Source organism: Oratosquilla oratoria, chromosome 16 (assembly GCF_046742065.1).
Source record: "Oratosquilla oratoria isolate Oo_2021 chromosome 16, ASM4674206v1, whole genome shotgun sequence".
Lineage (NCBI taxonomy): Eukaryota > Metazoa > Arthropoda > Malacostraca > Stomatopoda > Squillidae > Oratosquilla > Oratosquilla oratoria.
In genome coordinates this window covers 8,615,800-8,640,799 of record NC_134792.1, presented here as the reverse complement: position 1 = coordinate 8,640,799, position 25,000 = coordinate 8,615,800, and the positions used below count along the sequence as shown (strand labels likewise).

Sequence of the window (25,000 nt, the reverse complement as noted above, 5' to 3'; positions counted from 1 at the left end):
ATTATGGAACTAGTGATCAATAGTATTATGTGTTCAGTAGCGGATCCAGGTTCAAAATTTGGGGGAGGTAGGGTAACCTGAATTTTGTAAATGTAGATGATGCTTATGGGGGAGCTAACCTGAATTTTGTAAATATAGATGACGCTTTTAAAGAGATGTACTCTGTAGCACGAATATGATTTTTTTTAATATAAATTGAAGTATATTTTCTCACTTTATTTTTTTTTCAGAATATTGGGCAAAAGTAATACTCAATCTTATATTTCAAAGATTTACCCTCGATGATGTGTTAAACATACTTCTGCCATTGTAATATTGCTTTCTGCCATGTACAGGTGTACACATGGCAGGTTTCTCGACCTCTACAATGAGGTAAAGAAAGAACAAATTAGGGGGAGGGCTTCAAACCCCCTCCCCCCTGGATCCGCCACTGTATGTGTTGTTATAACAAGAACTTTTCAATAATCTATGCTGAAAACTTTAGACATAATTATCCCTTTGTCACCATCAAAACTTTCGTTTTCTGTCGTACAACTCCAGCCTCCAATGTGACTACAACAAACGACGACATCATATACCAGAACCGGACACTCGACGACAAGGAGATGGAGGAGAAGAAGGAGGAAACTCCCAGTACTGCTAACCTCAGGGTACATGAACCTATTACCCTTCATCTTCAAGAAAACTGGGTTCCTGATCCCATCCACCTATCCGGGGACCGGATTGAGTATGATCCCTTCCTGCAACGAACTATCTTTAGTAAGTATTCGTATAGAAAAATTCTGACAGTTTAACATTAAATACGGGTCAAGAACAAAGTCCGTTCTTAATCAAAGTGAATGTGCTGGTTTTATCTGTAAATGAGAGCAAATACAGGTAGGCTACTACACACATAGGACTGACTTATTTGCTGTCATGCCTAGGACTTCACACGTACAAAGGAGACAAGGAGTTCGTAACATCATCAGCTGTTATCTTCTCTTTTCCTCTTACTTGACGTCATACATCCACATACATCCACAGTATTGAGTTCGTAATCGTGCAATGTGACTTTCCCATTCTCTTTAGACACTACCTAGATCTCGACACTACCTAGATCTCGACACTACCTAGATCTCGACTTTGTCGAGATCTAGGTAGTACAATCACTACTCGGGACAGAACGTAAAGAAGCTCTATTTACGGGATCCATACGTCGGCCTGAATCAATCATTTTGCTACACGGGTGGCTTCCTTGGCTGAATAAGCTTTCCTCTCTGCATCCAAGAAAAACAGAGGAGTCATCAGCGGTGAAAATTATAATCGAGAAAGGTTTAATATTTCTAATGTCATACACCATCTACTTCTTCGACTTCTTGCATTCTTACATTCTGACCTATACTTGCTTATTACTGACCTCTGACTTCTTTCACTCTCCACTCTTATATTTTTCTATAAAATCTAAAATCGATATGGGTTAATGAAATGAGATAAAATGGCTGGAAAGTTATGTTACAAACAGATAAATATCTGCAATTTCAAAGAAATGAAAACGGGAAACAAAAAATAGATAATAGTAGTAAATGAGGAAGTGCCACAAAGTAGCATGTATCTAACATATACACAAAAAATCTGCATCAAATATTAAGGAATTTATAATGATAGCATGCGTATGAATGTATACTGACTATTTTCTAGTAACCAGCATCAGTGATACGTTAGAAAAATACAAGCAATAATTAATACTAAGATTAACTGGGGAAATGATAAGAAAAGAGTTGAATATGAAAAATGTAATATGTAAAACATGAATGAATCTATAATCTAATGATGGTGAAACATGTAGTGCATACAAATAAACTCATTTTTATCTAGTGTGGTAATTGTTATTGGGAATCTTAGTGGTTACCTTAGTTCGGGAACTTTCCATCAAAGTGTTATTTTCTTCGTTTCAGGAGCCTTTCCTGAAACTTCGAACCACGCTTATCGTAACTTTAAATAAGATAAGATTAAACTCCCCTCCTCTTTATTTTGTTTATTAAATCTATGTAACAATTTTGGTTTAATAAATCGGGAATTAACTTTGAGAAATTGCTTAAATTAAATATTAGCCCGTGGCCTTCTGAGCTCTTTTCGAACTCACAAGTCCCTTGGAATACTGCGCAGTAACGTCGGAATAGTAATCAGATTACCCTGAGCTCAGAACGAAGAAGGACTTCTTTTTTGGAAACCTCTAACCAAGAGATCACATCTTCGGTTCAGAAGGCCTTCAAGATTTCGAATTTCTAAAGTATCTACTTTTAGAGAATCTACGCTGGTTAAAACAAAGGTGACCGGTAAGTTCTCAAATGTATTCCAGAAATATTAAACAGTAGTTTTCATAGGTTTAATCTTCTCCAAGTGTAGTCAATTTAATCTTCTCTAGTTTGAGAATCTAATCTTCAATGGTTGAATTTAACTTTTTTTTTTTTGCAGTCGATTTCGACTTTAACTTAATTCCCCCCTTTGTCGTAATCTACAATCTAGCGCTTTATTATTTATAGTTACGATATGTGGCTACGAAGGCCGGATTCCGGATATTTTCTCGTTTCGAGTTTGTTCGGAATTTGGTCATTTCTTCGTTTGAGGACCTTATTTTCCCTTTGATGGAAAGTAACCGGCACTGAGGGGGCACTTATTATTCCCATATTCTTTTACGAAGTTTATCGAATTGTTCTGGGGTATTGGCTGCTTGTTATTGTGGCAAAGTAGCATGCAGTTGATACTTTAGGGTCTATATGGGGCGCCCCTACGGACCAGAGACACACATCATTTTGTCTATGATAGAGGAAAACTATGTTCATAGAGAAATGATGACACTTTTATACTACGACTGTCCCTCCGTTATGCTGTCCCCCAAACCCTTGTTGCTGTCCTGTACCATTTCTCTGAGTATTTTTTTTCTGTGGTGGGGAAATTCCCTATGGTGGGGGAAAAGAATACTGCCACCAAGTATTCCCACTTGGATCGTAAGAGGCGAGAAGAAAGGGACGGGGATTGGGACTAGGCATCCTTCTCCTTGTAGCCCCACAGGGGACATTCCTAAACGAAAAAGAGAAGGCATAAGAGGGTCTGGGAGTTTTCGGACCAGCACCCTAAGGTTTGGGTCTTTTAATGTGCGTGGATGTGGTACAGATGAGAGTAAAAGGGAAGAGATAGGTAGTATGTTTGTGAGAAGAAAGATGGATGTGTTGGCTTTGAGTGAAACTAAGTTGAAAGGGAAGGGTGAGTGTAAGTTTGGGAGTGTAAGTGGAAGGTTATCAGGAGTGAAGAGAGGGCGAGGGAGGGAAAGGGTGGCTATACTAGTAAGTGAAGAGATAGGTAAACGTGTAGTGGAGTGGAAGGAGGTTTCCTCAAGGATAATGTGGATGAAGGTGAAACTGGGTAAGGAGATGTGGGTCTTTGTAAGTGCATATGGGCCTGGCAGTGGATAGATTTAAATGAGTGCATAGAGGATTTAGGAAGAATTGTAAATGTAATAGTACTGGGAGACTTTAATGCTAGGGTAGGAAATGGTCCAATCGATGGAGTGGTAGGGAAATGTGGAGTTCCAGGAAAGAATCGTAGTGGAGAGTTGATGGTGGAAATGTGTCTAGAAAGAGAGTTGATGATAGCAAATACAGTGTTTCGGAAGAAAGTCAAGCATGAGTACACATGGGAGAGGGTGGTGGAGGGAAGGGTGGTAGATAGAGCGCTAATGGATTATGTAGTGGTAAATAGGATTATGATAGGAAGAGTTAAGGATGTACATGTGCTAAGGGGAGAGGGTGGGGGAATATCAGATCATTTTTTGGTGGAAGGTAAGTTGAGAGTGGAGGATAGATGGAGAAAGAGGAAAGGGACAAAAGGTAGGGAGGTTCTTAGAGTGAACTCCTTGAATGAAAAGGGAAAGGAGAAGGAGTACGAAAAGAAGCTGAAGGAGGAGTGGGAGGGAGTAAAGGATAGAGTGGAGCTGGGTGTGGAGGAGGAATGGGGATGGTTCAAGGAGGGAGTCATAAAGTATGCAAGGATGGTGTGTGGAACAAGAAGGACAGGGGGAAATAGAAGAAAGGGTAGTGAATGGTGGGATGAGGAAACAAAGAAGGTTGTAGAAGAGAAGAAGCGAGCTTTCACAGATTGGTTACAAAATAGGACGAGGGAGTCATATGAGACGTACAAAGAAAAGAAAAGAGAAGTAAAGCAAAAGGTAAAGGAGGCAAAGAGGAGAGCAGATGTGAAATGGGGTAGGAGTATGACAGAAAATTTTGAAAGTAATAAAAAGATGTTTTGGAAAGAAATTAAGAGAGGAAGAGGAGGCGAATCAAGTAGAGAAGAAAAGGTAAAAGGTGCAGATGAAGAGATGATAATGGAAGAGAAGGCAGTAAGGGGAAGATGGGCAGAATATTTTAGGAAGTTGCTAGATGTGAAGGAGGATAGGGAGGGAAAGATAGCTGCAGTGGGAAATGCGAAGAAAATGAGTGAGGAGTGAGGAGAATGAAGGAGAAATAAGGAAGGATGAGGTGAAGGCAGTTGTTAAGATGATAGCAGGTAAGGCACCTGGTCTGGATGGATGCCATGTAGAATGTCTGAAAAAGGGAGGTACAGTGATGATGGACTGGCTGGTGAGGTTATTTAATGTTTGCTGGAGAGAGGGTAGAGTGCCGGAGGACTGGAGGTGTGCCTGTATAGTTCCTCTTTACAAGGGAAAAGGGGACAAGTGTGAATGTAGTAGTTTCAGAAGGATTAGCTTGTTAAGTGTAGTTGGGAAGGCTTATGGGAGGATCTTGATTGAGAGGATTAGGAGAGGAACAGAAGGAGTAATTGGTGAGGAACAGTGTGGATTTAGGGCAGGTAGAGGTTGTGTAGATCAGATCTTTGTGGTAAGACAGATATGTGAGAAAGCTATAGGAAAGTGGAATGATGTTTTTTGGGCTTTTATGGATCTGGAAAAGGCTTACGATAGGGTAGACAGAAAGGCACTGTGGGAGGTTATGCAGATATACGGGATAGGAGGAAAGCTTCTGGGAGCTGTCAAGAGTTTTTATGAGAGTAGTAGAGCTTGTGTCAGCATTAGAAATGGAGAGTGAGTGGTTCGAGGTAAAGGTGGGACTTCGTCAAGGATGCGTTATGTCGCCCTGGCTGTTCAACTTATACATGGATGGGGTGGTGCGAGAGGTGAATGCAAGGGTAGTGGGTCAGGGATTGGAGATGGTTAAAGAAAATGGAGAAAAGTGGGAGGTGAGCCAGCTGTTGTTTTCGGACGACACTGCGCTTGTGTCAGGATCGGAGGAGGGATTGAAGAAGTTGGTGGCAGAGTTTGGGAGAGTATGTAATAGAAGAAAGCTGAAGATAAATGTGGGCAAAAGTAAGGTGATGAGATGTACAAGGGGTGAAAGTGGCAGTAGACTGGAAGTGAGCATTAAGGGAGAGCGACTGGAGGAAGTGGATGGTTTTAGATACTTGGGTGCAAATATGGCAGGAAAAGGTGGAGTGAAGGTGGAGGTAGAATGTAGACTGAGAGAAGCGAGTAAATGCCTTGGTGGATTAAAAAGTGTAATGAGGAATAGACATTTGGGAATGGATGCTAAGAGGAGACTGTATGAAGGAGTGATTGTGCCAGCAGCACTGTATGGGGCAGAAACGTGGAACATAAGAGAAGAAGAGAGAAGGAGTTTGAATGTGTTTGAGATGAGGTGTCTGAGAAGTATGATGGGGGTTACTAGGCTAGATAGAGTGAGAAATGAGGAGGTAAGGGGGAGAACAGGGGTGGAAAAGGAGCTGGGAGATAGGGTTGATGAAAGAATATTAGGATGGTTTGGACACATGGAAAGAATGAGTGAAGAAAGACTAGTAAAAGAGGTATGGAAGGCAGATGTGGAGGAAGTGAACATGAGGGGACGTCCTAGGGTGAGGTGGATAGATGGGGTGAAGGGGGCTTTGGGGAAGAGGGGAATGTCTGTTGAGGAAGGATGGGAGAGGACAGAAGACAGGGGTGAATGGAGAAGGGTTCTATATGGATGATGTTGTGATTGCATGAGGTGGAATGGGCGGGGGGATGGGGGGTGAGGTAGTATGTGTGAGCAAAATTTGACGCAGCCCGAAGGGATTTCTCCCCGTCCTCTCCTTTTATGCAATGGGGGGACGGAGAGAGGGGGTCGCCGATTTAATGAAGCGGCCTTGCTGTGGATGTGCTGTATCTTGCGACACTGCTTCTGGCCCAGGGCAGTGGACAAGGTGCAGGGATGACCCGTCATACAGGAGGTGCTCAGATAAGAGGGAGGGTGGAGGGTGTGGAGTGTATTCAGGGATGGAATGGGTGGAAATGATTTTATGTCTTTCCCTTTTTGGCTACCTTCCTTGTAAGGGGGAAAAAGCCTTGGTATATGTATCGAATTGTTCTATTAAACTTGCTTTGTCTGTTCTTTTCAGTTTAATTTCGGTAGTCTTTAAATTATGTCTTGATGAAATTTCTCCAAGATCTGTCTTATTGGTTGGTCTATAAGACAGTTTTCGGTACGACAGTCGTACACTTTTGAATTGAGGACGAGTCTTCGTTTGGGTTGTTGTTTCAAAATGACTAGTGACGAAAAGTCATTTTCTGAGTATGAGGACTTAAAAGAAGTCCAAAGACAAAGAGCCCACAAGAAATCTTTAATCACTAGGGACCTTAAGGCACTAAAAATTCACAACTTTACACGTTATCTGGGTCTGTCCTTGATTCTATGTTATCCCAAATTAAAATTTCCTCACGGAAATTCAAACGTTTGACGATGACATTTACTTGTTACTCCCTGAAGAAAGAAAATGCGATGATATAGAAAATTCCAGGGACAATTTAGTTTCACTCAACCATAGAATTTGATATGTGGCTTATGTGTTTCTGGTAAGAAATGTTGTGATATGAACGATGGTGTACATAATTTCCGTCGCAAATGCGTACTTTTGAAGTAATTAAGTATTGAAGTTATGCACTTATGCGTACATCTCCCGAACGCATAAGTGTGGGAAATCGGGCTTACCCCCTGTCTATTCTCCTAGAATTGTCTCTTTTCAAAGAACAGAGAGAAGATTAATGGGGAGTCCACGGTTCCAAGGTTGGTTCTAGCAAATCCATTGGAGTTGATTCAGTGATACTTCCTCTCCCTTCTATCGTTCTTCAACACTTTGAGAGCAATTCTCACAATCCCTTTGCCTTCTTTAATTTTCAAAAAGGGTTTTCAGAATGCCATTGCTGGTATTCCCAGTCTGACTAATAGTCAGAAATTAATTAATTCAAAAGGATATCTCAGAGGGGAGGCTTTTCACTTGGTGGAGAATTTACCAGTAGATGATTCTAAGTATGACACTGCTTTCCTTCTTCTTGATGATTTGTTTTTTAATAAGGAAGAGATCTTAGACAAGGTGTTAAGTTCTATTATTAATGCACCTGAGGTCTCTAAGTTGAAGGACCTAGAGGGTTACATTAGGTCTGTAGATTCTAAACTACAAGACCTTAAGGGGATTGGAGTTGACTTTACTAAGGTCGGAAGCGAGGGCCTCCTTTTGATTAGCAAGTTAATTTTAGATAAATTACCTAAATTTTTCTTGATTGAATTGTCCCGGGTGATTAATTCAAATTACCCCAATTTTAATCAACTTAAAAAAGTTTATCAATCTGTTTTAGTTAGACTTAAAATGGGATCTGATGACCTTAACGTCAAACCCAGACGAAGAGATACTACCAGCTCCCTTGCCTTCAAGGAAAATGCCCTGAAAAAACCTGTTGATGCTAGCAAGGGTGTTAGTCACTCCTTTAAGGTCAATCCAGATTCCGTAAAGAAGTCTATCTTCAGATGTAGATTTTGCCCCGCTTCTGACAATGCGAGTTCAAAGTGTTCTTCCTATATTTCCCTTGAGCAAAGAAAAGCTAGATCAGCTCAATTAGGACTGTGTAACCGATGTATGAATCATGGACATGGCTCTTTGGAATGCCCCGGGTTAAAGGGCGCTCTGCCTTATAAATGTTTTGTGTGTAACAACTTCGAGCACCATGGAGCCATGTGTCCTAGGGCTAACAAGTTACCTCTTTCCGAAGGGAAAAAGTTTATTTTCCATGTTTTAACAGATTCAGTTGTTCCTTTGGTTTCCCTTCCTGTTAGCAGAGGCAAGAGAACTGCCCAATATCTCTTCCTCTTAGAGACTGGAGCCCAGTTTTCCATTATTAACAAGAAATTGTTGGAGGACAGTGTATGGACTAGTTGGTTTCTTCATTTGGTTTACCTATAATGAATAAAAGGGGTATTAATTATGCTGCAAATCTCAAACTCCCCTCCGGGTGAAAACTGTTTAGTTTGTTTTTCGTAATAGAAGGATTCAACTTGTCCATACAAATTCCTTCATTATCCTCTGTACTCCAAAGTATGAACAATCATGAATTTTATGTTTCCCCTAGTTTTACCAAGGTGAAGGGACAACTGAAGGTTTTAGGCATCATTGGAAATGACATTCTGCAAAACTTTCAGCTGTTTTCTATTGAGAGAGCCCCCTTATATGGTAGCCCGTCTTGCAAGGTTATAAACTTACTGATGGTTTCATTCCATACGGGACCGGGGTTCAATATATCCCTCCTAGAGAGAAACCTTTCTATATAAGGTGAATGATAAAGGGGGTTTGTGAAACGCCCTGTAATAAAGTACAAACTTCTAATAGCTTCAAATTTAAGGAGAAACCTTTGAGGATAAATCCCGAATCTGACCTTGGAGTCGATTCGTTAAATTGTATTGAGGAATACAATGGGGATTCTCTTATTTTCCACAATTCTTCTTTGAAAGCTAATGCAATTTCTCAAAAGAAACCTGAGAAAGGTACTTCATATACTCTGTCTAAAAAGACTGTTAAATTCTTTCCTCCCAAAAAGTTAGGCAAAGATTATTACTTGTCAATTTCTGTTTAGAACCAGTAAGTTTACAATTTGATCCTTTCCAGGAAGTCTTTGTTAACTCTAATGTAGAGTATGGTCTTGATCATTTTTATTCTTTAGAATCCATTGGTATTAAAGAAGAACAAACCCCTGACATTGATGCTTTGGAAGTTGATAAATTTAAATAGTCCATTTCCTTCGAGGATGGACACTATTATGTAAAGATCCCGTGGAAAAAGGATTTGGTGAACCTTGTTCCCTCAAATCTAAAGATAGACTTGGCAATGGCACAAAGGGTCTATGTCAAGCTTGAGCAAAGAGGCCTTAGGGAAGAGTATGAGGCTGTGTTTGGCCAGCAAGAGGCCTTGGGTATTATTGAACCAGTTACTAAAAGAGTTCCTGGCCAAATCTTTATACCCCATAGAATGATGACCTTCCCACCTCTAAAATAAGACCTGTTTTCAACTGTTCTCTCAAAATAGGAAAAGCTGCATTCTCGGGAGTTGATTTGATGAACAACCTCCTCTCTCTCTTGTTGTACTTCAGAACCAACAATTTTGTCATTTTAGCAGATATTATGAAAGCCTTCTTGCAGATCCGTTTGAAGGATGAGGGTGATCGTAATAGGTTCTGTTTCTTTAGGAGGATTAACAACCAATATATTCCTTACAGATATAATACTATCATTTTTGGTTTCATCTGCTCTCCCTTCATACTGAACTTCATTATCCAACATCATCTTTCCATGCAGCCTGACACTCTAACTGCCTCCTTAATTAAGGATAAATTCTATGTAGACAATCTGGTCTACACTACCAATGAATTTCGTTCCCTCCCTGCTATGGTCGAGAGGATTAATGAGATCATGCTTAATGGAGGTTTACCTCTCAGGGAGTGGACATGCAACCAGACTTCTGTTCTTTCTGTTCTTGAACAAGAAGTCATTTGCAATAAGGAAAAGGTAAAGGTAATGGGATATATCTATAATAAGAATTATGATACCTTGGGAATCAAGGATATTTCCCTTAACAAAGATATCTCGACCAAAAGATAAGTTTTGTCTTCCTTGGCTTCTGTATTTAATCCATTGGGTCTTTTTTCTCCCATGCTATAACAAGGAAAAATTCTTATTAGAGAAATGCGCCAAAAAATGGTGGATTGGGATTTGAAATTGGATAGCGAGTTGCTTACAATATGTATAGTTTGTAAAAAGTATAATTCCCGTGCTGTTAATTATCCATCTACTTCCTCTTTACCTGCCTCTAAAGTAAATCTAAATCTGCCCTTTGCCCATACAGGTGTGGATTACACGGGGCATTTATGGGTTAGAGACAGGAATGGAGATAAAGTTAAGGCTTTAATACTAGAGCTGTCCATTTGGAAGTTGTGGATTCTATGTCCACTGCTGAGTTCATTTTGGCTTTCGTTATATTTACTAACACATATGGAATTCCTTCAGTAGTTTATTCTGATAATCCCAAATCATTTATACAAACGGGAAGTATTATTGGACAACTTCTATCATCTTCTGAAATTGAAGAGAAGTTTAAAACTTCCACTGTTAAGCACAGAACCATCCTGTTTATGCTGCATGGTATGGTGACACTTGGGAAAGGTTGATTCAGACGGTAAAACAATGTCTCTATAAGGTATTGGGTAGGTCTGTTCCTTCCCTGGCAGAGAATACCACTATTTTGTCTGATGTTCAACAATTTTTGAACAATAGACCTCTTAGTTATTGTTCCTGTGAAAACGAGGTATATGTTATTACCCCTAATCATTTCCTTATAGGATGGACCATTCCTTCCTTGATGTTTGGCGATTTGGAACAAGTCCCTGAATGGGAATCAGGAGAAGACTGTTCTTCTCTTCTTAACTTAGTCATGGACTGTAGGGATTATTTTTATGAAGAGTTTAAGAAACGATGGCTGACAGAGTACTTGGTCAGCTTAGGGGAAAGGGATAGAGCTGTGTACCACAGTTGTAGAAGCTGGGAAAAGGGTGACAATGCTTTTTTGAAACTGCCTTTTAAGACCAGACCCTTCTGACCCTTAGTTCGTGTTATTGAAGCTTTTCCTGACCAATACCATGTGATACGTACAGTCTCTGTCATTAAGCCCTATGGAAACTCTATCAAAGTCAACGTTAGACTTTTAATCCCTCTAGAGTTCTATGCTGAGTTACATTCCTGTCGTGAGGATGAATCCCCTGGGGATCCTATTTTGCAGGCTAGTGAGTTGGAGCCCTTTGAAGAGGCCTCAAACTTGGAGGAGGTTATTTCTTTGGAAAACGACTATGTCGCTCCGGAACCTACCTCTTTGATATCTTCTCGTAAGACTGCGCTAGCCTCTAGAGACCAAGTAAGGTCTCTAGCTCTTAAAGAGTTATTGTAAATTTTCCTCGAAAATGTTGTATTCATTAAACACTTTCTTTTTGTTGTCGGGGAGGTTGTGGTAATTGTTATTGGGAATCTTAGTGTTTACCTTAGTTCGGGAACTTTCCCTCAAAGTGTTATTTTCTTCGTTTCAGGAGCCTTTCCTGAAACTTCGAACCATGCCTATCGTAACTTTGAATAAGATACGATTAAACTCCCCTCCTCTTTATTTTGTTTATTAAATCCATGTAACAATTTTGGTTCAATAAATCGGAAATTAACTTTGAGAAATTGCTTAAATTTAATATTAGCCCGTGGTCTTCTGAGCTCTTCGAACTCGTAAGAGTCTCTTGGAATACTGCGCAGTAACGTCGGAACAGTAATCAGATTACCCTGAGCTCAGGACAAAGAAGGACTTCTTTTTTGGAAACCTCTAACCAAGAGATCACATCTTCGGTTCAGAAGGCCTTCAAGATTTCAAATTTCTAAAGTATCTACTTTTAGAGAATCTACGCTGGTTAAAACAAAAGTTACCGGTAAGTTGTTAAATGTATTCCAGAAATATCAAACCGTTGTTTTCATACTTGGAAATTAGGAACAAAATATTAGCACAGTGAAAAAACAAATGTATTGATCCATAATTATCCATTCTCAGAAATAAACTTCTGCAACTATATATTACAGACAACAAAAAATATTCAAGAACGATTATATATTGTTTTAAAAGCAAGCTACTAGCATTATTAAATGAAAAAGTTTATATCCCTCAATTGTTGTCAATATAAGAGAGAATCAAAAACAAAATATTGTTTTTCACTTATAAAACGATCTGTTAAACTTAAGTATTTGTATGATAGTCGTAGCCGAGCGGGTGATATAGGCTGACAAAAACACTGCCGTGCGTTGGCTCTACTTTTATTATGTAAACTACTTATGTGTTTTCGGAGACCGACTACTGAAGAGTGGAATGTGGTAAGATGGGGTAAGCTTGTACTTACTCTTTGTTGGAGCAACCTTACTCTTGGAGCTAGCACGCCGTGACTAACTTCGTGGCCTGGTTAGATCTCATTGACCTCTCTCCCGGGCGGGTCGCGTCGGATGCGAGCCGACTTCCTGGCTATGCGCGCTGTCCAATCACCTCTTAGGCCTACAGTCACGTAACCTCATATGGGGGGGAGTTAACCCTTGAAAGATGCTGGGAAAACCCGGACAAAGGGAGCGTCCCTGAAAGGCTTGGCGTGCCCAAGCCAAGCGTACGGTATGCGCCAAAACCAAACTTGCCACATTTGAAATATAAACTGACTCAATTCAAACCCTAGAATGGCACGAATCATAACATAACACCGGTCACTTGAACCGCACTCCAGAAAAAATCATAGAAGGTCCAATATTTAAAATGGTACACTGAAAGAATTTAACATGCTATCAACTGACTTAAAAGATATCCCAGAAAAGGAACAATTAAAAAATATGTCAGAGTAAATGATTAATATAAACAATATAATGAGAGATTGAATTATGTATAAAAAAACCTGCGAAGGATACCTGTATCAAATAAAGAGTAGTAACAAATCTTTATAGAAAAGAGAAATAATTTCATCATCTATTATAGTGCGACTGTCCCTCCGTTATGCTGCCCCCACATTTCATTGAATATTCATTTCCTTTTTTTGTCTAACTCCGTGGTGGGAAAAGAATAATGCCACCAAGTCTCCAAACTTGAGTCGTACGAGGAAAAAAGCAAAACAAAAACGGGACGGGGATAGGACTAGGAATCCTGCAACCTGTAGCCCCAAAGGAGACATTCCTAAAAGAAGTAAAGGCATAAGAGGGTCTACGAGTTTTCCAACTAGTACCCTAAGGTTTGGGTCTTTTAATGTGCGTGGATGTGGTACAGATGAGAGTAAAAGGGAAGAGATAGGCAGTATGTTTATGAGAAGAAAGATGGATGTGTTGGCATTGAGGGAAACTAAATTGAAAAGGAGGGGCTAATGTGAGTTTGGGAATGTAGTTGGGAGGTTCTCAGGAGTGAAGAGAGTACGAGGGAGAGAAAGGGTGGTTATACTAGTAAGTGAAGAGATAGGTAAGGGTGTAGTGGAGTGGAAGGAAGTTTCTTCAAGGATAATGATAATAATAATAATAATAACAAAGATAATGAAAGTAATAATAATAATGATGGTAATAATAAAAATGTAATAACAAAATTATAAATATGTATAATGATAGTAATAATAAATAAATAATAATTATAATAACAATGATAATAATAATAGTGTTGAAAATAAATAGTAACAAATAGTATTAAAAGAATAAATCATGATAAAAAGTTGGGGCAAGGTAGCATGGTGCAAGAAGGAACGTCAGAGTGAAAGGAAGAAAGCTGGAGAGGGTAGACCGAAGTGGGAAAAAGGTATCTATTTAGGGTCGGGGGGTCTGGGAAGCCATTCTTGGAGGGCAAGTGTCGCGGTAGATTTTGTCCATTTCAAGTCACCAGTTCTCTTGTTTGTGTTTTTGTGGTTGGCAATGTAAAGTGATTCAATTATTTTCCGTTGTTTCTTGTGTAGTCCTTTAGCTAGAATGGTGGAACCCTCCCAGTTAGGTAAGTGTCCCTCTGTGTCAATGTGGTTAACTAGAGCGTTGGTTTCTCGGTGGTGTCTAATGTCCGCTTTGTGTTCCCTGAGTCTGTTGTTAAGTCCTCTGTATGTCTCTCCGTAGTATGCACAGTCACATCCTTTGCAGGGAATTTTGTAAACGATGCTATTGTCACGGTTCGTCTTGGTTCTGTTGGTGGTCAAGTGTCCTATTTTCTTCCCTGTGTCATTTACTATGACGAGTCCTGTCTGTCTCAACGTTTTGGAAAGCATGTGAGAGAGGCCAGAGTTAGGAACCACATGCTTTCCAAAACGTTGAGACAGACAGGACTCATCATTATTATTATTACTTTCATTATCTTTGTTATTATTATTATTATTGTTATTATTATTGTTACTATTATTATTTAAATATTTAATTTTTCGTTTTTATTATCATTGTTATCACTATTATTGTTATAATTACTATTAATAATTTTTATTTCTTGGTTATTAGTATTATCATATTTTTATTATTTTTATTTTTATTTTTATTATTATTATCATTATTATTACTTTTATTTTATTGTTATTATTATCATTATTATTATTATTACTTCTATTGTATTGTTATTAACATTTTTGTTATTATTATTGTTACTATTATTATTTAGATATTTATCTTCATTGTTATCATTACTATTGTTACATTTACTATTAATAATTTCTTTGTTATTAGTGTTATCATAATTAATTGTAAAAATTTCTTCATTGTTACGTTAGCCACAATGTGATGTTCACATTCGTCACCAACTATGGTAACTCGGGGAGGTGGTGAGGTCCACCCCATGTATATAATGCCCACAGCCCGTTTGTAAACCTATTCCTTTGAAAAAGCATACCTGCGAAACTAGTCAGGAATAAACTCAAGACTAAGACTCCTGTGTTTCCTATTCCGCTTACATCAACCTGTCAGAATGTCTCAACAATATATATATATGGATACATATGTATGTATCCATATATATGTATCGTCGGCATCCCCACGTCCGAGGAAGGGAGGACCCCCGTTTCCTTCTCTTCAAGATGTTCCTCCGTTCGATGTCTAATATGGCTGAGCAACCCCAGTCGATGCCGGAAAAGCCGCAGGCATGAATCGCAGGGGAGGGTCGGTGGAGGCTGGGGCTGCGTCGCCTTCACTTTCCTCTCCTCGCGTCGTTGTTTATCCCGTTCTCTCCGTTGAGCTTCGAAGCCCTCCACGCCACTCTTGACCGCTTGTCTCCACACCAACCGGTCCTGAGCCATGTCTTCCCAGTCAGTTGGGGGGAGGCCAGCTTGTGTCAGAGAGAGCTTAAGTTAGTCCTTGTAACGGCGCTTAGGGGGTTCACATGGTCTTTTGCCGTGGGCCAATTCTCCGAAGAGAATGATTTTAGGAAGGCGAGAGGGTTCCATCCGAGCGACGTGTCCCACCCAGGGAAGGTGGTGGTGGAGGATAGTGGCCTCAACACTGGGGAGGGCCGCACGAGAGAGGACCTCGTTGTTGGTGATGCAATCTTTCCAGTAGATGTGGAGGATATGCCGGAGTTTGGACTGTTGAAAATTCTCGAGGCGTTTAATGTCGCGTTAGTAGAGGATCCAGGTTTCGCACGCGTACAGCAGGGTGGAGAGAACCACGGCCCGGAACACCATGATTTTAGTGTGCATGGTGAGCCCGTGGTTGGTGAAGACGCGATGAGCGAGACGTCCATAGGCAGAGTGGGCTGCCTTGATCCGGTTTTCAATGTCCTTTTCACACGTGACCGTTCTTGAGAGGATGCTCCCTACGTAGGTGAAATTGTCCACGCTCTCAACTGGGTGGTCGCCGATCTGTGCGTTGGCTACAAGTGTGGCCTGGTTGGGAGGTAGATGAGCCAGGAGCTTTGAGTTCTCTGTGTTGTCCTGCCTCCCCAAGCCCTGGTAGGCATCTAGGTAGAGGTCTGTTGTCTGCTGTAGATGTTCCGGGAACTGATTTAGGGTGGCATTGTCGTCCGCGTATTGCAGCTCCCTGGCACTTATGATGAACATCTTGGTGGTCGAGCGTAGACTGGAGAGCTTAAAGAGCTCCCCGTCCAGGCGGTAGCGGACGTCAACTGCTGGTGCATCTTGGGAGATCTCATTTATTATGGCGGCGGTGTAAAGGGAAAACAGCGTTGGGGACAAGACGCAGCCTTGCTTGAGGTCGCGGACCAAGTAGATAAAACGAGGCGGGCATCCGAAACGGGCAAGAACGGCCCACATTGCCCGTCTTGGATCTTTGTCGAATGCCTTACGCAGTTTCCAAAAGATGCACATGAGCGGCTCCTGCTGTTCACGACTCTTTTCTTGGAGTTGTCGTGTGCAGAAGATTATGTCTACCGTGCCTCGTGTTGGTCTGAAGCCGCACTGAGATTCTGGTAAGTCCTCCTCAGATACTTTAGGAATCTGTAAAGGAGGACGCGGGCGAAGATATTTCCCACGATGCTAAGGAGGGACATGCCGCGGTAATTGCCGCAGCTCATACGGTCCCCTTTTTTGAAAATGTTGACATTGTTGGCATTCTTGAGGTCCCCTGGGACGGTCTCAGACTCCCAGATCCGTAGAAGCAGGTTCATCAGACGAGTCTTTACTTCCTGCTTGCCGTGGGTGAGAAGCTCGACCGGAATGTTGTCGGGCCCGGGGGTCTTGACGGGCTTCATGAGTTTGATTGCTCTAGTGAGGTCCTGAAAGGTGGGAGGCTCGGACATCTAGTCCTGGATAGGGTGTTGGGCGGTCCTGCGGAGTAGGTCTTCTGGGGTAGTAGGGTGGTCGTTCAGGAGGCCCTTGAAGTGAGTTTTCTATCTACGGAGGATATCTTGGGGATCATTCAGGACGGTAATGCCATCTTCGTCCATTAGCCGGCTTATAGATGACTTGGTAGGGCCGAAAATCTCCTTTGTTGCAGCATTGAAGTGGTACATGTCCCTTTGACCAAAGAAGTTCTGTATTTCGCTAGCCTTTTCTTACCACCAAGTGTTTTGTATTTCGCGGAGCCTTTTTTGACAGGTCTTGGTGGCCTCGCGGTGCTTCCTTTTGTTTTCCTGAGAGGGATGGTTATCTTGGGCCAATCTTGGTTTTTTCTTTTGTTGAAGCCGAGGGTTTCCTCAGCCGCATTCGTCACGGCATCGCGAAGGGTGGTCCAGTGTTCTTCGGCAGTGTGGCTGAGGGAAACCGCGTAGATTGCAGTGAACAGCTTCCTAAAAGTTCCTGGCTGTTGGAGTTTGGCGTAGTTGAAGCGTGGGTGTGTTTTGCTTGTGTCGGGGCGTCTCGGAGGTCGACTGACCATGATGTCCAGGTGGGAAATCAGCAGACGATGGCCCGTCCAGCAATCGTCTACACCGGGCATGGATCGTGTGATGCGAACGTCCTTCCTGTCCCGAGTCCTCGTGAGGACATAGTCCAGCGTATGCCAATGTTTGGACTTCGGGTGCCTCCACGTTGTCTTCTGCCTGGTGGGGAGGCGAAACAGGGTGTTAGTGATTATAAGTTGGTGTTTTGCACAAAATCCAAGGAGGATTTGTCCATTGGCGTTGCAATTCCCTGTGCCGTGAGGTGCAATAATGCCGCTCCAGAGGTGGTGGTCTTGTCCCACCCCGGCATTAAAGTCTCCAAAAACGGTGAGCTTGTCAGAATTGGGGACTTTTCTAATTGTTTGGTGGAGAAAATTGTAAAATGAGTCTTTGACGTTGTCGTCAGCAACAAGAGTTGGGGCATAGACTGAGATTAGCGGGAGGTGTCTATTTTGAGTAAGCGGTATGCGAAGAGTCATCAGGCGCTCGCTAATGGCTGTCGGGGTCAGGTTATGCTGTTCTACTAGTTGAGCCTTCACTGCAAATACGACGCCGTGAATGCGGGGCTCGGTGTTGGCTTTGCCTTTCCACTAAGAAGGTGTATCTGGGCCCCGCTTCCCTCGGACTTCCTTCGTCTGTCAGTCTGGTTTCGCTCAAGGCTGCAATATCTATGTTAAAGCGGCCCAGCTCCTTACAAATGAGGGCAGTTCTACGCTCAGGACGGTCGGTGTCTTTCACATCCACGAGAGTTCGGACATTCCATGTTTCGATAGTTAAGGTTCTTCGAAGCGGAGGTCGTTGTCTAAAAGAGGCTAGGTGAAGTGATGATCTTGTGTTTCGTCCGCTAGAAAGGGTCGTCCGCTGGTCGCGGTTTACCAGCCAGATGTTGATGCAATGACCGATGTTTACCCCAACTTTTCTAGGGGCTTTCCCATATAGGGTGTGCTGCGGTAATCCTGAAGAGGCCAGCCCAGTCGCGGTTGCAGCTGCCGAAACCAGGTGTCACCGCACATACATGATGCTCATCTGAACAATCCCTAGTACAATGCTTTGAAAAATCGATTTACCAACATCAGAGCAGAGGTGCAGAGGGAACTAAGACAAATGGAAAACGAATGGTGGCAAGCCAGGGCAACACAACTGCAACAATATACCGACAACAACAACTCACACGGTTTTTACAATGCATTCAAGACTATGTACGGTCCAAAAAGGCATAGCAACCATCTAGTCTGAGCAGCAAGTGGAGCCACAGTGCTGAAAAGCAATGAGCAAATTACCTCCAGATAGGCTGAACATTTTAATACCCTTCTTATTCAGGTAAATCCCATCATACCTAGCATATATGACAATATACCCAATCTCCCCACCATGGTCTCTCTAGACAATCCACCAGAAATGGGAGAAGTTCTAAAAGCCATCAGTGAGCTAAAAAAATAACAAAAGCCCAGGGCCAGATGGGATCCCAGCAGAGCTCCTTAAACACGGAGGCTACCTACTAAAAGTTAATCTCCACAAACTTATCAGCGAGGTCTGAACAATTGTGGCGGGGGGGTACCTCACATACTGAAAAATACTAATATCATCACCCTCTATAAGTAGAAGGGAGACAGAGCTAACTGTGGCAATAGCAGGGGCATATCACTCCTAGCGGTGGCCGGTAAAATTGTTGCTAAGATCATGCTTTCTCGCCTTACAGATAAAATAACCGAAACAAACCTCCCGAAGAGCCAATGTGGCTTCCGTAATCATCGTAGCACCACAGATATGGTGTTCTTCCTGCGCCAGCTGCGAGAGAAAGCCAGGGAACAAAAGAAAGATATTTTTATCGCCTTCATCGATCTTACGAAGGCTTTCGATACAGTAAACCGCCTCCTTTTATGGTTGCTTCTCGAACAGATGGGATTCCCTCCCAAATTTCTCTCTGTGCTCAAAGGCCTGCATGAAGGGATGCAAGCACGGGTTCAAGTATGCGGCGCACTCTCAGAACCCTTTGAAGTAAAGGTCGGAGTTAGATTGGGCTGTGTCCTTGCACCCGCTCTTTTTAACCTCTTTTACTTCCCCTAATAAACCTCACTCATGCCGCCCCGGGGAGAGATGCTGGCATAAGCACTCAACAACGGCTAGATGGCAGCTTGTTTAACACTCGACGCCTGCTCGCCACAACTAAAGTCTCTTCCACGCAGGTAATAGAACTGCAGTACGCTAATGACTGTGCCATTCTTGCGCATGACGCCGAAGATCTTCAAAATATCCTTGATGTCTTTTCCTCCACTTATGCTGCCATGGGTCTCAGAGTAAATACCTTAAAGACAGAAATACTTGTTCAAACTATACATCCACCTGAAATACCTCACCTTTTTCTCGTCAGTGGTGAACCCGTTAAGACAGTAGAACATTTCACGTACCTCGGCAGCGTCGTCCACTTAGACTGCTCAGTGGACCTGGATATCCAAAGAAGAATCAAACTTGCCTCCATTGCCTTTAGCCTCCTCAGAGACAGAGTCTTCTCAAATAACAACCTCAGAATAGACAACAAGGCAGCAGTATATAAAGTCATATGTATATCCACCCTGCTCTACGATTCACAAACTTGGATTACATATAGACGCCAGATCCGCACCCTGGAGAATTTTTACACCAGGTGTCTCTAGCAGATACTAGGTATATCGTGGAAGGATAAAATGACATACGATCAGTTATACCACCAGACTCAAACCTGCAGCATTGAAACCCTCCTGGCGCAACGCCATCTCTGCTGGGTGGTACTATCAGAATGCCCGAACATCGGCTTCTAAGACAAATATTGTATGGTCACCTATCCTCAGGAAGCAGAAGCGTGGGAGGTCCCAAGAGGCAATACAAAGATCACTGTAAAGATCTATTCAAAAAATGCAATATAAATTCAAACAAGCTGGAGACACTAGCAGTAGACACACAGACTTGGAGGACAGTATGTACGAGTGGTACTAACAGACTTGCTACACTACCAATGAATTCCGTTCCCTCCCTTCTATGGTCGAGAGGATTAATGAGATCATGCTTAATGGAGGTTTACCTTTTAGGGAGTGGACATGCAACCAGACTTCTGTTCTTCAAGTTCTTGAACAAGAAGTCATTTGCAATAAGGAAGAGGTAAAGGTGTTGGGATATATTTATAACAAGAATTATGATACCTTGAGAATCAAGGATGTTTCTCTTAATAAAGATGCCTCGACCAAAAGACAAGTTTTGTCTTCCTTGGCTTCTATATTTGATCCTTTAGGTCTTTTTTCTTCTGTGCTATTACAAGGAAAAATTCTCATTGGAGAGATGTGCCAAAAAATGGTGGATTGGAATTGGAAATTGGATAGCGAGTTGCTTGCAAGATGGAAAAAGTTATATGAAAACTTTAGGGAGGTTAATGACTTATCCTTTAAAAGGAAAACTTTTTGTTCTGAATCTCCCTTTGAATTTTTTTTTTGTGATGCTTCTAAGAAAGCCTATGAATATGTCATCTATGTGGGGCAAGAAAGAAGAGGGTTAATGGAGTCTAATGGCTCTCTTCTATTTGCCAAGGTCAAGGTGGCTCCTATTAAACAAAGAACATTACCTTCTTTGGAACTTATGGCAGCTTTACTATCAATAAGATGCCTCAAAACTATTTTTGAGGAAGGGCTGGTGTCTGCCCCACTGGTTGAATCTGTGGTACTCCTTGTCGATAGTCAAGTTGTCCTTTCTTGGATCCTGACCAACAAAGCTCCTAAGAAGAATATTTTTGTTAATAATAGATTGAAGGAAATTTCCAATCATTTGGAAAATTTCAAGGCCAAGTATACTCCTATTTCCCTTACTTATGTTCCTTCTGAACATAATATGGCTGATTTCCTAACTAAACCTTGCAATGCTAATATGTTCGAGGAAAAATTCAATTGGTGGGTTTATGGACCAGAATGGTTGTTGTTGCCACCTCATACCTGGCCGAAGGGTCAATTGGGATGTATTCCCTCCAGCATCAAGGGATACATTGTCAATGCGGCTATTGTGCAAGTCCTCCCCTATTGATGTTATAAGGTTTTCTTCTTACAGCAAACTTTTGCATCACACTTCTTTGATATTTAAGGCTTTTTGTTTAAGAAGTCTAATGCTGACCCAGTTAAGGCAGCTTTTAATTATTTGATGGGAATAATACAAAGGGATACCTTCCCTGCTTAATTGGCTTATTTACAGAACACCAATACTAATGACATACCTCCTTTAGTAAGTCAAATGAACTTGTTCTTGGACAAGAAGGGTTTGATAAGGTCCAAAGGCAAAATTGACAAGAACATTGACCTCAAATATGAGGTTGTGAACCCTCTTTTTTGTCCAAATCTCATCACTTTACCAAACTTTTGATATTCTTTGCTCATTGCTAAGTAATGCACATAGGACTGCAAACTACACTTAATTTCCTTCGCATACATAGATTATAGATCTTTGAAGCCAGACAAGCTGTTTTAAACATTTTGAAGGGTTGTATAGTTTGTAAGAAATATAATTCCCGTACGGTTAATTATCCTTCTCCTTCATCTTTACCTGCCTCTAGAGTAAATCTAAGTGTGCCCTTTGCCTATACTGGTGCGGATTACACGGGGCATTTATGGGTTAGAGACAGGAATGGAGATAAGGTAAAAGCTTATATTTTGACATTTACTTGTTTCAATACTAGAGCTGTCCATTTGGAAGTTATGGATTCTATGTCCACTGCTGAGTTCATTTTGGCTTTTGTTATTGAACAACTTTTGTCATCTTCTGAATTTGAAGAGACGTTTAAAACTTCCCCTGTTCAGCATAGAGCCATCCCTGTTTATGCTGCATGGTATGGTGCCACTTGGGAAAGGTTAATTCAGACGGTGAAACAATGTCTCTACAAGGTATTGGGTTGGTCTGTTCCTTTCCTGGCTGAGATTACCACTCTTTTGTCCGATGTTCAAAATTTTTTGAACAATAGACCACTTACATATCGTTCCTGTGAAAACGAGGTAGATGTCATTACCCCAAATCATTTCCTTATAGGAAGGACCATTCCTTCCTTGATGTTTGGCGATTTGGAACAAGTCCCTGAATGGGAATCAGGAGAAGACTATCCTTCTCTTCTTAACTTAGTCATGGACTGTAGGGATTATTTTTATGAAGAGTTTAAGAAACGATGGCTGACAGAGTACTTGGTCAGCTTAAGGGAAAGGGATAGAGCTGCGTACCACAGTTCTAGAAGCTGGGAAAAAGGTGATATTGCTTTTTTGAAACTGGCTTTTAAGACCAGACCTTTCTGGCCCTTAGTTCGTGTTGTTGAGACCTTTCCTGATCAAGACCATGTGATACGTACGGTCTTTGTCATTATGCCCGATGGAAATTCTATCAAAGTCAACGTTATACTTTTAATCCCTCTAGAGCTCCATGCTGAGTTACATTCCCGTCATCAGGGTGAACCCCCGGGGATCCTATTTTGCAGGCTAGCGAGTTGGAGCCCTTTGAAGAGGCCTCTAGCTTGGAGGAGGTTATTTCTTTGGAAAACGACTATGTCGCTCCAGAACCTTCCTCTTTGAGACCTTCTCGTAAGACTGCGCTAGCCTCTAGAGACCAAGTAAGGTCTCTAGCACTCAAAAAGTTATTGTGAATTTTTCTCGAAAGTGTCTTCATTCATTAAACACTTTCTTTTTGTTGTCGGGGAGGTTGTGGTAGTTATTATTGGGAATATTAGTGCTTACCTCGGTTCGGGAAACTTTCCCTTGAGGTGTTATTTTCTTTTGATTCAGGAGCCTACCCTGAAACTTCGAACCACGCCTATCGTATCTATGAAGTAATTTTGGTTTGATAAATCGAGAAACTTTAAGAAATTATCTAAAGTGAAAATTATCCCGTGGCTTCGAGTTTTTTTTCGAATACGTAAGAGTCCCGCCGAATACGGCCACTATCGTCGGGTCAACGATCAGATCATCCAGAGCTCTGGTTCCTGACAGGCCACTCTTAAAACCTGTCGTCAAGGGATTTTTTTAAGTCTTCACATCAGAAGCCTTCAAGTTCAACCTTATTTCAAGCCTAATAGTTTGAGAGCGCTACCAATTAACTTCTCAAACTTCCTAATGTATTGTTAAACCGTAATTACCATAATAGTCCATTAACGCTCTGTCTACCACCCTTCCATCCACCACCCTCTCCCATGTGTACTTATGCTCGACTTTCTTTCTAAATACTGCATTTGCTATCATCAACTCTCGAGGCATATATATATATATGTATATATATATATTATATATGTATGTATATATATGTATATATATGTATATATGTGTATATATATGCATATATATGTATATATATGTATATATATATATATGTACATATATATGTATATATGTGTATATATATGTACATATATATGTATATATGTATATATATGTATATATATATGTATATATGTGTATATATGTATATATATGTATATATATGTATATATATGTATATATATGTATATATACATGTATATATATATATGTATATATATGTATATATATGTATATATATGCATATGTATGTATATATATGTATATATATGTATATATATATATTTGTATATATATGTGTACATATATGTATATATATATGTATATATATGTATATGTATATATATATGTATATATATGTATATTTATATATGTATATATATGCATATATATATGTATATATATGTATATATATATGTATATGTATGTATATATATGTATGTATATATGCATGTATATATATGTATATATATGTATATGTATATATATTTATATGCATATATATATATGTATATATATGTGTATATGAGTGGAAGGGTGGTGAGTTAAACACAAAGAACAGTTGGAGTTTTATTCACTGACGTTTCGTTCTTACCAGGACATTCTCAAAGTACATACAGTTTCAGAAAATTAACAGCTTATATAATCCATCCTTGCCGTGTTCCCCTCCCTCTATACTCTCATCCGTCCTCTACCCGACTCCGACTATGTCACTTCTCCCTCCGTTCTCAATTGTCCATTTTACCTCCTTGACAATCAGAGTACTTACCGCTCCTGCTAATTTTATAAACCCTTCCCTATGGTTGATGCAGGGGTGGGAAGTAATGTAGGCTGCCTCCACTATTTTTCTTTTCTTTTTCTCTAGACCTTTGTGGAGCACCTCTATCTTTTTCCAATCTGGAAGATGACCACATTGGTCTAAATGAACTACTAGCGAGTTGGAGGTTCTGTGAGCTCTGACGTCATTTTTGTGCTCATATGTCCGTAGCTCCACTGATCTACCCGTCTCTCCATAATATCCTAACGGACAACCACCACATGGTATATTGTAAATCGCGCCCTTCTCTGTATCCTTTTCTAATTTATTTCTATTCTTGACAACTTCTCCCAATTTTTTACCCGTGGAGAAAGCAACGCTCACACCCGCTTTTGTGAGAATATGTCCCAACTCCTCCGCGTACTTCGAGTTGGGGACGGACAAAAACTCCGCCCTGCCTTCTCCGGACCAGTCGTCCTTCTTCCTTCTCATTATTACCGTTGCTTTCTTCCTCAATCTGTGCAGTAGTCCTTCCGGGTATCTGAGTTTAGTGAATACTTTGAAAATATATTTGATTTCATCCTCTAAAAATTCTTCGCTACAAATACGGTACGCCCTTAAGAAAAATCCTATAACCACTCCGTTTTTAATTTTGTTGCTATGCGCTGAGTAGAAATGAATCACATCGTCTTTATTGGTGCTTTTCCTGTAGACAGAGAATGATATCGTATTACCTCTCCTCCAAATCACCGTA

At 40.9% G+C, this 25,000-nt stretch overlaps 1 protein-coding gene across 2 annotated transcripts in view; it reads left to right on the top strand.

The window, feature by feature from the left end:
- The window catches only part of LOC143033725 (neurotrophin 1-like), a 139,181-nt gene that overhangs the window by 63,263 nt on the left and 50,918 nt on the right, over positions 1-25,000 (top strand). Inside the window, exon 3 of one of the 2 annotated variants that reach the window (XM_076199208.1) lies at positions 541-759. The exons of the other annotated variant lie outside the window; for it this stretch is intronic. Coding sequence (XP_076055323.1) covers positions 541-759 — 219 coding nt within the window. The remainder of the gene's footprint in view (positions 1-540; positions 760-25,000) is intronic. 2 annotated transcript variants of the gene reach the window in all.